The sequence below is a fragment of the Podarcis bocagei genome (assembly GCF_964188305.1).
Source record: "Podarcis bocagei genome assembly, chromosome: 7".
NCBI lineage: Eukaryota > Metazoa > Chordata > Lepidosauria > Squamata > Lacertidae > Podarcis > Podarcis bocagei.
Genome location: NC_138132.1, coordinates 26,055,835 through 26,069,277, shown reverse-complemented (window position 1 = coordinate 26,069,277; position 13,443 = coordinate 26,055,835). Strand labels below are relative to the sequence as shown.

The 13,443-nt window shown below is 45.0% G+C and overlaps 1 protein-coding gene across 1 annotated transcript; it reads left to right on the top strand.

The window, feature by feature from the left end:
• The first annotated feature begins 1,684 nt into the window (after positions 1-1,684).
• On the top strand, positions 1,685-11,572 carry LOC308591322 (ficolin-2-like). The gene is made up of 6 exons (XM_081202056.1): positions 1,685-1,953; positions 4,279-4,314; positions 6,831-6,958; positions 7,703-7,832; positions 9,669-9,803; positions 11,266-11,572. Exons 1-6 carry the CDS (start codon positions 1,863-1,865, stop codon positions 11,505-11,507), a joined length of 762 nt encoding a protein of 253 aa, XP_081058182.1. The 5' UTR covers positions 1,685-1,862; the 3' UTR covers positions 11,508-11,572.
• Positions 11,573-13,443: the final 1,871 nt, after the last annotated feature.

Below are 13,443 nucleotides of genomic sequence, written 5' to 3'. Positions count from 1 at the left end.
ACTCATTAGTAGGGATGGGATTCGCAATCACAGACTGACGTGACAAGTCCCCCCCACCCCCCGTGCAATTCCCTAGGACAAACACTATTCATTTTGCAAAATGGTTCATAAAAACTCAAACAGGGAACCTTTGGACTATTCTTATCACCTAATTGGCTTTGATTCTTCGAAAAATTATGAGCCCTGTAAATGTAAAGCTTCTCATTACCCATTATCACCATCCATTTGTATGCCCCCAGAGGTATTGAATTTTATCTTGAGTTGTGCACAATGTGAAGTCATCAAAACGCAACGTCCATTTCAGTTAGTTTTTACAGAATCATATCCAGCTTTTTAAAAGTGTGTACTTGGGTAGAGGAAGTTACTTGGATGTTGTTTCTGTGAGTCTATGTATCTATCATCTATTTATATATTATTTATATATTATTTGCCACAAGAAGACTGGGAAAGAATCAAGGTGAAACAAATCATATGCACGTTTTGCTAGGAAGTAGCCAGGATTGAACTGGATAGACTTAACTGCAGAATAAACATGCATTGGATCAGGATAAATGTTCTCCATTCCTAATTTATTCTCTCTTCCCCTCACCCCACGCTCTCTCTTTCCTTTCCCCCCCTTCCCTCCCGCCTTTTCTCTTTCTTTTCTTCCCTTCCCTGCACTTGGAGGCCAAGCCCCCATGGTGTTCTCTTGGACTTACTTCTACATATAGCTGCCGTAGCAAACCTCATCCTCTCTCTTCCTCTCCAAACCTGCTTTTAATAGTCCCCACTCCATGATTTAGAATACATTCACAGGGTGGTGTTTGCCCACAAGTGACATAGAAGTCAATGGGTATGGCATGAGACACTCAGACTAACACAGAAGTCTTGACTTTCCAGGCCAGGGTATGGGTTGTATTCATGAATTCTGTGTCTTTAAAAATATTCTACTTGCTCAATATAGAAAAGAAACACGAACACCCCCCCCAAAAAAAATCCAGTAACATTTACATTTTAGGTGAAAATATTTACTGCCTGTCCTCCCCAATGTTAAAAAAGTCTCTGGGTTGTTTCGTGTGAGAAATAAATGAAAAACATCACGTGATGAACTGAGGGCGAGAAATGAGAACCCTTGCGCAATTAAGAAATGACCTCTGTTTTCTTTATAAAGCTAGGCTAGAACAAGTAAGCTTTACGACCTCCCTCCACCCCTAAGTGAACAATCCTCTCCTCATGCGCTGGAGAGACAAAACAGATAAGAAACACGAGAACAAATGTTAATGGCTCCTTAAGCACCTCCATAAAACAGAGTTCAAGGGAATACACAGTTCAAGAAACAGTTGCAACATTATAATGCCATCTTCTAAACAGCTGCCCTTCAGTTTTGGGTTTTTTGGATTTTGTGTGTGTGTGTGCTGCAAAAAAAATCTGTGAAAATGCCAACAGTCACTTGAAACCTGATCGGCTCTCAAACATTCATGAACATGCAAACAAGGAAGAGCTCAGTATCAAATTTGCCTTTTCTGAATGTTGTTTTCACCCCTACTCGTTAGGCAAATAGAAGGGGAAAGTCTTCTGCACAAAGTGAAGTTGTGCATGTTACAGTTTCCTTTAAAGGAAGAAAGAGACTATTGATTTGAAGTCTGGCACACGTTATGCTATTTGGGTGAGGCAAAACATGACCTCTTCACCACCTCTACACATACCCTCTGGGGAATGAGAAATTAATAGCCAATAATAGTTCTTTATTGCTGCTTTCTTGACTTGGAACCATGTTGGGAAATCTTCCCAATATAAGCCTCCTGGAGTGTCATTGGTCCCAGCGAGTATATAAGAAGAGCAGGACAGGGAGACAGTAAATTGCACAGAAGAACAAGGAAGCCATGCATCTGGAGCAGTGTTACAGGGTTTTTGCAGTCTTTCTCTGTTTTCCCACCTGGATGGAGGCAACTGGTGATCCCAACAAATGCGCAGGTAAGAGATTTTAATTTCTTGCTAGTAAGTAAAGCCATTTTATACCATGTCAGGCCAATGGTCCTGCCAGCTCCATATTGGCAGCTCTCCATGATTCATATGGAGGGTGGGAGGAGAGTCTTCCCCAGTCGTACATTGAGATGCCATGGTTGAGCATGGGACCTTCTGCATGAAAAGCATGTGTTCCACAAATGAACCATGGCCTCTTCCACCCTTGGAGAATGCTGAACATCATACAAAGCTCATGATGGGAGGAGTGGTTTCTACATTTTTGTGAGTCATTTCTACATACTTAAAGGTTGGCATATCCCTGGGTACACAGAAATATATATGCTTGTAAATTATTGTTTTTAAAAGCAAAACACCAAATGGTCTGATGAGGACCTTTGAACTTCTGAAAGCATTCAGGTGTCAGATGAGATTTTTGGGAGGTGGAGACAGAAGAGGGAACTGGCGTGCTCAAGCCCTTAATAGTTTCTGGTAGATAAACTAGGGTTGGGGCAGACGCAACTGATGAACTACATGGAACTAGCTGAGATGACTGCCAGGATCCGAGATATGGGAGAAGAAGCAATGGAGGAGGACTGGAAAAAATTTAAAGACTATTTACAAAAGTATTATGTTATATGAACTATAAGATGCCGCATGATTTGGAAGGTTAGCCCCAGCAATGAGAGTGGATTATATATGAAATTGGATAATATCTTTGAAAGAATCAAAGTTTAAATGGTCAAAATGACAATATGCTATGTTTTTAGAGTAATTGGAAAATAAGGGATTTAAACTTAAACTGTAATTGAAAGCACAAAGAAACATATGAAACAAGGGTACAACTTGCTGACAAATTTATTGTTAAGAATGCACTGTGCGGGAGATGTGGGGAAGTTCGATAGAAGATTGAAATAAGTTGTTGAAATGGTTTGGTTTTCTTCTTTTTCTTTTTTATCTTTCTGTTCTTTCTTTTTTCTGTCTTATCTGTAATTGGAAAAATGCAATAAAAAATTATTATTAAAAAAAAGATAAACTAGGATTGGAGGAATGTGAGCTGAGAGGCTAAATAACTCAGCTCCCAGAATTATTTCAGGAGGATGAAAGGGGGGGCATATTTTCCAGCTGTTCAGAACCCCCACACCAAGATATAGCAATAGGTTTCAATCCTGAGTCCTAGAAAGGAAGGCATCGGGGCCTGGGAAAGGGGAAAGATGACAGTTTCCCTTTCCTGAACTCTCTCTCTCTCTCTCTCTCTCTCTCTCTCTCACACACACACACACACACACACACACACACACGATGGCTATAAGGTTTTCTGAAGCCCTGAGCAAAAGCATTCCTCTTAACAGGTGGGGATACACTGCAACATTTTGTTTCAGGTACCACCTGATATTTATATCTACCTTTTTTAAAAAAAAAGTTGAGCTTTTCTTTCCCACTTGATTTTCATCCCCCTCTGTGGAGTTTTGCTGTCCTTTGAACTGTGACACTGGTGCAGTGCCGACTACTATTAGGCCAAGGGAGGTGACTGCCTCAAACAGCAGATGTTAGGGCAATAGAAGCACCTGCCTGGCTGTTTTCCCCATGTCCCCCTGGTTGAAATTTTCTCCTCTGATAGAGTTGTCAGTGTCACATGGCCTGCCCTATACCCCTATATAGTAAGCAGCCAGTCCTGGATCGTGGTCTTCTGCATAATGCCCAGGGATATAAGTTTTTACTGAGCATAGCAGGGGTAAGCACAGGTCCCAATTTGGTCCGTGGAGCTGTTTTCACCAAACCATGCCCACCTGCCCCACACCTGGGCCAATATGTAACATCAGGTGTGGAGCAGGTAGGGATGCAGCTGGCACAGCTGCACATGCAAGTTCCCCATGGATAGCACAGCTGATCCTTGCAGAGAGAAAGGTTGCTCACTGCTTGTCAGCTGATGGGCGGTGACTTCAAGCCTGCTGCATCAGGGAGGAACTGGATTGTGCAGCTGATCCCTACAGAAAGGGAAGTGTTGAGCATATAGGGATGGCAAAGTTCCTTGACTTGTGGTTCCCAATGACAGAATATCATGGTGACCTGAAAATGGGCAGTTCAAGGACACATTCCAGCCAGGCATAAAAGAAGGTGTGTAGCTTGTTGAAGACTGATGAGGGCCAGAAAAGAGAGGCCTCGAGGGCCACATGTGAGCCTCCCCATGACGTTAGCAAAGGGGGGTGAAATACTTCATTTCCTATCTTTTCCCACAGAACTGAAGATTGTGGGTCTTTTGGGTGATGAGCAGCTTTGCCTTCAGTGTATTGTTACGATTTGCTTAGTAACAAGTTTGTTTTCTCTAAATATCAGGTGATCGAGGAGATCTTTTGGCCCTCTGCCAAACCGGTGAGTTTCTTTCTTGCTTCTCTTGGGAAATGCACCCTCTGCCATCTAGTGGCTCAACTTTATAATAATCCTCAAACTGTAATATATAAAATTGCAAGGATGTTGTCACGTTGCAGTTCAGTTTGCCCCAGACAGGTGGCACTGAGAACTACAGTGTGACGAGCTACTGGGCCGTCTGGCAGGTGGACCAGTGGACAGTGATGCAGGTCAAGGTGATGTGAGGAGGAGAGGCAGGTGGGCAGCTCAGGCGATTAACCCAGGTGAAGCAAAGGGGAGGTATCTGGAGAACGGAGATGAGGATGGGCAGCCCAGGCAAGTGGCCCAGGTGAGGAAAGGATGAAGGAACTGGAGGACAGAGATGCAGGCAAGCCAGCAGGGGGCCCAGGTGAGTTGCAGAGACCTGGTGAGGTCCAAGGTTTTCTATTGTGAGGTGCAAAGGGAGGGAGAAGGGGTTGGCCAGGTGTTCGGGAAGGAAGGTGGGGGCTGACAAAGTTCAAAGGAAGGGGGGCAGCCGTTGGTGAGTTGGAAAGGGAGGGTGTAGGGGGTTGGCGGGAGAAGCAAGTAGGGCTTCAACCCTAGTGTACTACATGTTGTTTAGTTATTTAGTTGTTTAGTCGTGTCCGACTCTTCGTGACCCCATGGACCAGAGCACGCCAGGCACTCCTGTCTTCCACTGCCTCCCGCAGTTTGGTCAAACTCATGCTGGTAGCTTCGAGAACACTATCCAACCATCTCGTCCTCTGTCGTCCCCTTCTCCTTGTGCCCTCAATCTTTCCCAATATCAGGGTCTTTTCCAGAGAGTCTTTTCTTCTCATGAGGTAGCCAAAGTATTGGAGCCTCAGCTTCACGATCTGTCCTTCCAGTGAGCACTCAGGGCTAATTTCCCTCAGAATGGAAAGGTCTGATCTTCTTGCTGTCCATGGGACTCTCAAAAGTCTCCTCCAGCACCATAATTCAAAAACATCAATTCTTCAGCGATCAGCCTTCTTTATGGTCCAGCTCTCACTTCCATACATCACATAGTACACAAAGACAACAGTGTACTATATAATGATCCACAAACTGCCCCCAAATACCTACGCCATGGGTAGTCAACATGGTGGGATGATGGGAATTGTAGTCCAGCAGCTTCTGAAGGGCACCACGTTGCCTACCCTAATTGCTTATGTGACAGTAGTTCCTCAGGACTGCCACGATAAGGAAGCGAGCCCATTGTGAGCTCTTCAAAGCCTCCCACAATTCTCCTTTCTTCAAAGGCATATGCAGACTTTGAAATCCCACAGCTTTTCTTCCTTCCTTTCATTCATTCATTATATATGGTTTAACATTCCCTTTTCGTGGTACGAAACGCGACTGAGCTGCTGATAAAATCCCAACATCATTAGGCAAAGCAGGGGCTGCTTCTAAATGCTTCAAAAGCCCCAGTGAATGAAGTTCGCACGCCTTATAAATGTAGAAGTGTTATAAAACGTAGAGATAAAAGGATGTCTCTTTTACCCAAGGGCCAGTTTAAAAATGTGGAGTAAAATTTGTAATCTGCATTAGCGACCTGTAGGAACACTTCTAGGCTAAAAGCAGACAGACTAAACAAGATCGCTCTCACAAACACAAATAGCAAAATGAGAAGCCCAGCTTTTGTGTGGACATTTTATAGTCTACAATGTGAAAAAGGTGAGCTTTAAACTGTGTCGTAAGCAACAGTAATATTACATTAAACCAGCAGCTCCCAAACCTGCCCCCTTGGTTCCACAAACTCATCCCCAGATGCTCCCTACCCCACCCTATAAAAATATTTATTCAGAATAGTGGTTTCGACAGCCCAATAGGGAAGATAATAACATAATAAAATTCACAACAGTCACAATTAATTGCACGTTCATTCAAAATCCAATTAAAACCAATTAGTCAGATAATTCAACAAAACCGATAAACTTGATCCAGTGATACCAGCTTTTCAAAATCTCATTCACACTTCCAGCACTCCCCACCCTAGGTAATCCCCCCACCCCCCTGGGGGTGGTACCACCCTCTTTGGAAACTGCTGCATTAAGCAAGTGAAAATGAACCTATGGAGTGGTCTTAATGCACTGTCATCAATATATGCAGGTTTTTCCATTGGTAGCACTGATGTTATGGAATTCACTCCCTGCTGGTTAAGAGAGGCCCCCATCTGTATAGACATTCTGCTGGCTTTTGAACTTTGCACAGGCATTCCTTTGACTGCTTGACCTATTTAATTTGTGTTCTGGTTTAGCAGGATTTAATTCTGGATTTTAGAGTTTTAATTGGATCCTTTTATTATGTGTTTTAATTCCAGATGTTTATATCTGAATGTTTCTCTCATTGCTTTTTATACTTGTAAACAGCTTAGAAACCTAATTTGGCATTAAGTGGCATATAAATAATAATCATAAAACGACATTTAATTGGAAGCTATGGTGGTATCCCTAGCTTGCTACATTTCCTGCCTCCATTGCTTTTCATCTTGCCTTTTCTCATTTGGCATATTCTCCCAGCACCAAGAAGCTGCAAGGAGCTGCTGAGCAAGGGGGAGTTCCTGAGCGGCTGGTATACCATCTATCTGCCGGGCTGCTGGCCCCTGAGGGTCTTCTGTGACATGGATACTGATGGAGGGGGCTGGCTGGTGAGTGGCTGCTTTGAGGTGAAGGCAGTGCTACTGCAGTGTACTACGCCCTGTATTGTTATTGGGATTTTTTGCTCCCGTTGGGTTTGATAATTTATTTATTAAACTTATTCACCGCTTGCCACCTAAATGATCTCCAAGTAATTTGCACTTAAAAAAACATATACACAAATAACATAGAGAAGAAAATTCATGTAAAACATTAACATTCCATACAACATGGGGAAATCAAGCTCTCTCTCTGACACACACACACAGAGAGAGAGAGAGAGAGAGAGAGAGAGAGAGAGAGAGCGCAATGGAAAACTTTGTCATTACGCTAACATGAGAACACGGCAGTTTTTCCAACCCACTAACTAGCAGATTAAAATAAAAACACAAACACTGATACTCCTGCACTCCATAGCCCAGAAGTTGGCCCCCTTAAAAATCCCCTACCCATACCTTCCAACACAACGCAGCCCAAATCCAGGATGTCATTTTCCAGGTCTGCACTTCCATGCCTGTGAAACCTAGGGTGGGAAGCCTCTTGCACTCCAAATGTTGCTGGACTCAAACTCTTAGCAGCCCTATCAGGCACGGTCAATAGCTAGGGGTGCTGGGATGTGAAGTCAAGCAACAACTAGAAGGCCATAGCCCCTGCCACTCAAACACTGGATGTGAGAGACTGAATGAGAAAACAATACATTTACAGGTGATGTACTCATTTTTTCTGCTATGCTTGTTTCTATATCTCTTTCTCAGGTGTTTCAGAAGCGGTTGGATGGGTCTGTTGATTTCTACCGTACCTGGAATGACTACAAGAAAGGCTTTGGGAACCAGCTATCGGAATTCTGGCTGGGCAACGAAAACATTCATCTCCTGACACGGGAGGGTAACCCCGCCTTTGATCTGGGGATAAGGGTGGAGGGGAAATTAGATTTGGTTTACAATGAAAGCTGAAGTTGCACAGCCATACCTCGAAATGCACACTTCTCTGAATTTTGCAGTGCAGTTCTCCAGCTAAGTAACGTGTACAAAAAGTGCATGTACAAGGGTAAAGTGTGCATACAAATGAATGTACAGTGGTACCCCGCAAGACGAATGCCTCGCAAGACGGAAAACCCGCAAGACGAAAGGGTTTTCTGTTTTGGAGGCGCTTCGCAAGACGAATTTCCCTATGGGCTTGCATCGCAAGACGAAAGCCCATAGGGAAATGCTGGCGGTCAGGAGCAAAGACTTTCGCCCACAGCCGGCCTTCAGAAGAGGACCTCTTCTGAAGGCCGGCGGGGGGCAAAAGTCTTTGCTCCCCCCCACCTGCCTCCCCCCCGCCTGCCCCGGGCGATCTTAAAATGCTGGCGGGCGGGAGCGAAGCGTTCGCTGCCGACACCCAGCATTTTAAAATCTCCCCGTGTCCTGGGAAGATTTTAAAATGCTGGGGGTCGGCAGCGCTTCGCTCCCCACCCCCAGCATTTTAAAACGCTGTTCCGAAGTGGGGCGGGGGGCGGGAACACCTGGCCCCGCCGCCCCACTTCGGAAAGCTGTTCCGAAGTGGGGCGGGGGGGCGGGGACACCTGGCCCCGCCGCCCCACTTCGGAAAGCTCTTCCGAAGTGGGGAGGGGGGGCGGGAACACCTGGCCCCGCCGCCCCACTTCGGAAAGCTCTTCCGAAGTGGGGCGGGGGGGCGGGGACACCTGCCCCATCCGCCCCACTTCGGAAAGCTGTTCCGAAGTGGGGCGGGGGGCGGGAACACCTTCTGAAGGCGGGCAGGGGGCGAAAGTCTTTGTCCCCCCTGCCTGCCTTCCCAGGGGCTTTTAAATCGCCCCGGACAGCGGAGAAGTCCTCCGCTGTCCGGAGCGATTTTAAAATGCCGCCCGCCAGCATTTTAAGATAGCCCCGCACAGCGGAGAAGTCCTCCGCTGTCCCAGGGTTTTTTAAAATGCTGGGGGTGGGAAGAAAAGCCCTTGTCCCCCCCCCTCCAGCCTTCAGAAGAGGTCCGGGGACAGACTGTCCCCGGACCTGGCCTGAAGGTGGTTTCCCTAGGAACGCATTAATTGATTTTCAATGCATTCCTATGGGAAACCGTGCATCGCAAGACGAAAAAACCGCAAGACGAAGAGAATTGCGGAACGAATTAATTCCGTCTTGCGAGGCACCACTGTATTAGAAACCACGTACAAAAGGGCATTATATTGGGGAAAATAGTGTGCATAAATGTGTATATTCGCACACAAATGCATGCATTCATTCAAAACTGATGTAAACATGTGGGGAACTGAATTTAACACTGGAAATCTGAAAGAAACCAGAAAGGACATATTTGTCAATCCCTATCTGGAAAAACATTCTTTCCAAGCCAGTAGCAGGGACCTGCTATGCTATTGTGAGCCTCTGGGAGGCAAAAGAGAGCTGTGTTTTTATTCCATCACAACAATCATATTGGATTTATTTGCAGCATCCTATCTGTGCAGGGTTTTAAAATACAATGTCTCCACTACCCTCTTCCACCCCACTCTTCTGATAGCAGCCCCCAGTTCAAAACTTTAAGACACCCAGTGATGTGTTTTGATATGACAGGTGCAGGAACCATTTTTCAGCCTGAGGGCTTGGTCCCATTGTGGACAACCTTCTAGAGGCTGCTTTGGAAATATTTCTTGTGCCACATCGCACACAAGTTTTTTAAGTGTGCAAAAGGCAACGTTGTGCTGAATTTCTGTCCTCTTTTCCTTAGGGGAACACCAGCTGCGTGTGGACTTGGTAGACTTTGACGACCGCAAAACCTTTGCTCATTACCAGTCCTTCCAGCTCAGGGGAGAAGAGGAGAAGTATCAGCTTGTCCTGGGGCAATTCCTGGGTGGCACTGCAGGTGAGGGACTTCGAACCTGCTTTCCACACGCACTGTGGCCTGGTTCGCATGCCACTTTAAACCAGGAGTGGGGAACTGGACCTGGTCAGAGGCATTTAGTGCATATACTGGAGATAATGGATCTCTGATATCAGATGGTATCAGGTGACTGACAGGTCGGCATGGTTTGCCTAAAATGGTCGCCTGGGCCAAATGCCTGGTGGGTGGGCCTAATTAGGCCCACAGGCCAAAGGCTCCCTGCTGCCATTTTAAATCATAGTTAAGCTTACCTATGGTTTGAAGGTGAATGTGCAGTGCGCTGGTGCCCCTGGTGAGATTTCTCCTCCCTGCTTGCTCTGCTGCACTGCTGTGAGCTAAGTCATCGTTTGAACTTGGGGTCATGGTTTGTCTCTCTCCAAACAAACTAAGAACTTTAAGCAAGGTTTGTTCTTGGTTGGTTTGTAGGGGGGAAATAAACCACAACTCTGGGTTTGGATGAAACACAGAGCCAAATTATGGCTCAGCACAGTGGCAGCAGGAGCAGGGAGGAATGAAGGGATATAGCAGGCCAACAGTTACCTACCCTGCTCTATTCTAGCCTGCTGCTGTCAGGTATGTGGTGAACATGGTGAATCAAGGATGATCCAACAGCTGTTGTACAGGGAATTGGAGGGGAGGCAAATCTTGTCCTTTTCCTCAGGCAGCAAAATATACTGAGCTGGCTCTGTTACTTTGAAGACCAACATATTTAGTATTCACTCATTCCAGACCTGGGATTGCTGTTTTGTTACTCCAGCAATGGCTGCTGTTGGAAGTGTAACAGCAGAGATCATCTTGGGTGCAACTAAAGGGTTAATTCTGTTACTGTTAAAGTCAGCTAGCCAAGAGGGGAGGTGCGGCTTAGCAACTAGGCAGAGCAGCTTGATGTTTGCTGAGGTAGCACACGCTCAGATTGGTTATGTTGGCCTGAGGGAGTTTTCCTCTGTATGTTTGGTTGACGTACAAGGCTTCTGCCAAAAGAAAGACAAAACCTCTCTGTTTCTCCTCACATTATACACTGTTTTTGTTCAATTTCCTCAGTAAACAGTTATCAGGATTTCTCTTTTCACTCCACTCCATTTGCATTATTTAAGTGACTTAGCTAGATCTCCAGCTCCTGACAGGACGCATCACTGGAACCTTACCTGCCCCCACCCATTCCTAGAGCTACCATTTAAATTTCCTACAGTGCCCTGGAGCCGTACTGCATTGGGGGCACTGTGGGAAATTAAAGTGGTTATTCTCACACCCAGCAGCCGCTCAATGCTGATCAAAGGGCTGCTTCTGAGCCCACTAGGGTCTACTGACATGGAAAAGGCACTTTGACCAAAGCTTCCTCAGACCCAGAGGCACTGATGCTGTGGAGGGCAGGGAGAGAAATGTAATGGGCAGCAGTCAAAGGAAAAAAGAGAGCACTTTTACACCACCTCTTTCTGCTCTGCAGGTGACTCCATGACCTTTCACAGCGGGCAGCGTTTTTCCACCCATGACAATGACAATGACACCGGGACACAGAACTGCGCTGTCACTGTGCATGGAGGTTGGTGGTATGCCAACTGCTATAGGTCCAACCTGAATGGAGGCTATCCAATTGGTGATCGGAAAGGGCAGGTCTATGGCATTGACTGGGCAACTGGCAAGGGCGTTGGCACCTCCTACAAGCGCACAGAGATGAAGATTCGCTAAAGAGGTCCCATTTGAGGCCTAGAAAGCAACCAAAGGGAATGAGTAAAGCAAAAATTAAGCAGCTATATGGGTGTTTGTGTGTCTCTTTATTTTGCATGAGGGATTATTCTGCTTCCAAAATCCGTTCATGCTTTTAATAGGTGAGGGAGAGGCTCCATTAGGGCAAAACGTTTACTGTCCATACTGAGGATGACAGCAAAAAATTTCAAATCACAAGGGCCAAAATCAATAATAATAATAATACAATTCAGCCCAAAGTACCTGGTTTATTCAACAAAATACTCAAATATTGAAACTGCAGCTAGCTATTTATTTATTTGCTTGTTAGCTACTTGATCAAAGAGCTCTCTAAGCAGTGTGCAAATAAAACACACCTAAAGTCCACCACTGCCAGTTAGAATACTTAATATTTGGCAACCTTTGTAAATGGATATGTCTGACTTTGTTTTGAGCTAAATGAAGCAGTCCCCTCTAGCCTAATTCTGGCCACATTCACACCATACATTCAATGCACTACAATACCTCTTTAAACGGTCATGACTCCCCGCAAAGAATTCTGGGAGCTATAGTTCATTAATGGTGCCGAGAGCTGTTAGGAGAGCAGTATTCACCTCCCAAACCTACAGTTCCCAGAGTTCCCTGTAAAGTGGGATTGTTTGTTGAACCGCTCTGATAACTGTAGCTCTGTGAGGGGAATCGGGGCCTCCTCACAGCCATCAGTACCCTTAGCAAACTACAGCTCCCAGAATCCTTTGAAGAAAGACATGGCTGTTTAGTCGTGTAGTTCTTTAAATGGGCGGTGTGAACCTGTCTGCTGTGACTGGCGACAGCTTTCCAAGGTTTCAAGAGAAGTCCTTTCGTTTTCCAGTCCTGATTTTTGCGGGAGCTTTTAATAGGAGAGAGCAGAGGACAGGATGTCCTCGACCTCAAGTTAAGTCTCTATCCAGTTCACTTTGGTTGCCAAGGGAGGTTATGTAGGGATATTAAAATGTCTGACAAGGCAATTTTCAACCATGGGTCATATCTGGATGAGAAAGAGGCATTAATAAAGCTAGGGCTGTAATCGGGAAGACCGTGAGTGCATTGGTATTGGAAAAGTGAGTCAAAATAGGCTTCAGGCCTATTCATTCTCTGTTTTCATACTGCCATTAACCTCTTTACTTCTTCCACCAGGTATTTCCTTTTGTTTTCTGTTGTCAGACTGTGGTTGTCTACTTGACTTATATCGGTTTTATACCATCTTAGCTGATAGTTCCCACCCAAGCATTCTGGGAATTGTATTTTGCTAAGGATGCTGACAGTTCCCTGTTAGCAGCCTCTAGCACTGGCCTCCCATCACACAACAGCAATTATCATAGTTCTGAGGGAAGTAGTAATACCTGAGGGAAGTAGTAATACCTGTTAAAAGTATACTAACAAACATATTGTTATGAGCACCTCGTTTCTCTGAGTGGTGAGAAATCCCAGGGGTTGTGGGACAGCACTTAACCAATTTTGTTTCCTTTTAGGGAGGAGATCACTGGAGACTCTTGGGTGGTTTGTAATATTTACATTTATTTACAAATTTATTTAGTTACTTAATTTCACAGCATTTCTTTAGCGCTTGATTGTAACAAAAACTCTTGAGTGGTTTAACAAAAAAGACTCCTGGCAACATTAAAACATTACAAGTATCAGTTAAAATAACAACAACAGGTAAAAACAAGTATTAAGAACATTCAAAATATCATTAAAATCAGCAATGCCAAAAAGAAATTAAAACATATGTCTGGATTCTGCGGATAGGCTCCATGGTTCATTTTGCATAACATAAATCCCTGCTTATTTTACATAAGCTAAACCATTCAGTATTCCATTATTACATCCATCAAAACTTATTTACACTGTTGAATTTATCTGCCAATGTTTTCAAGTGTACACAATTTGCCCCCACATA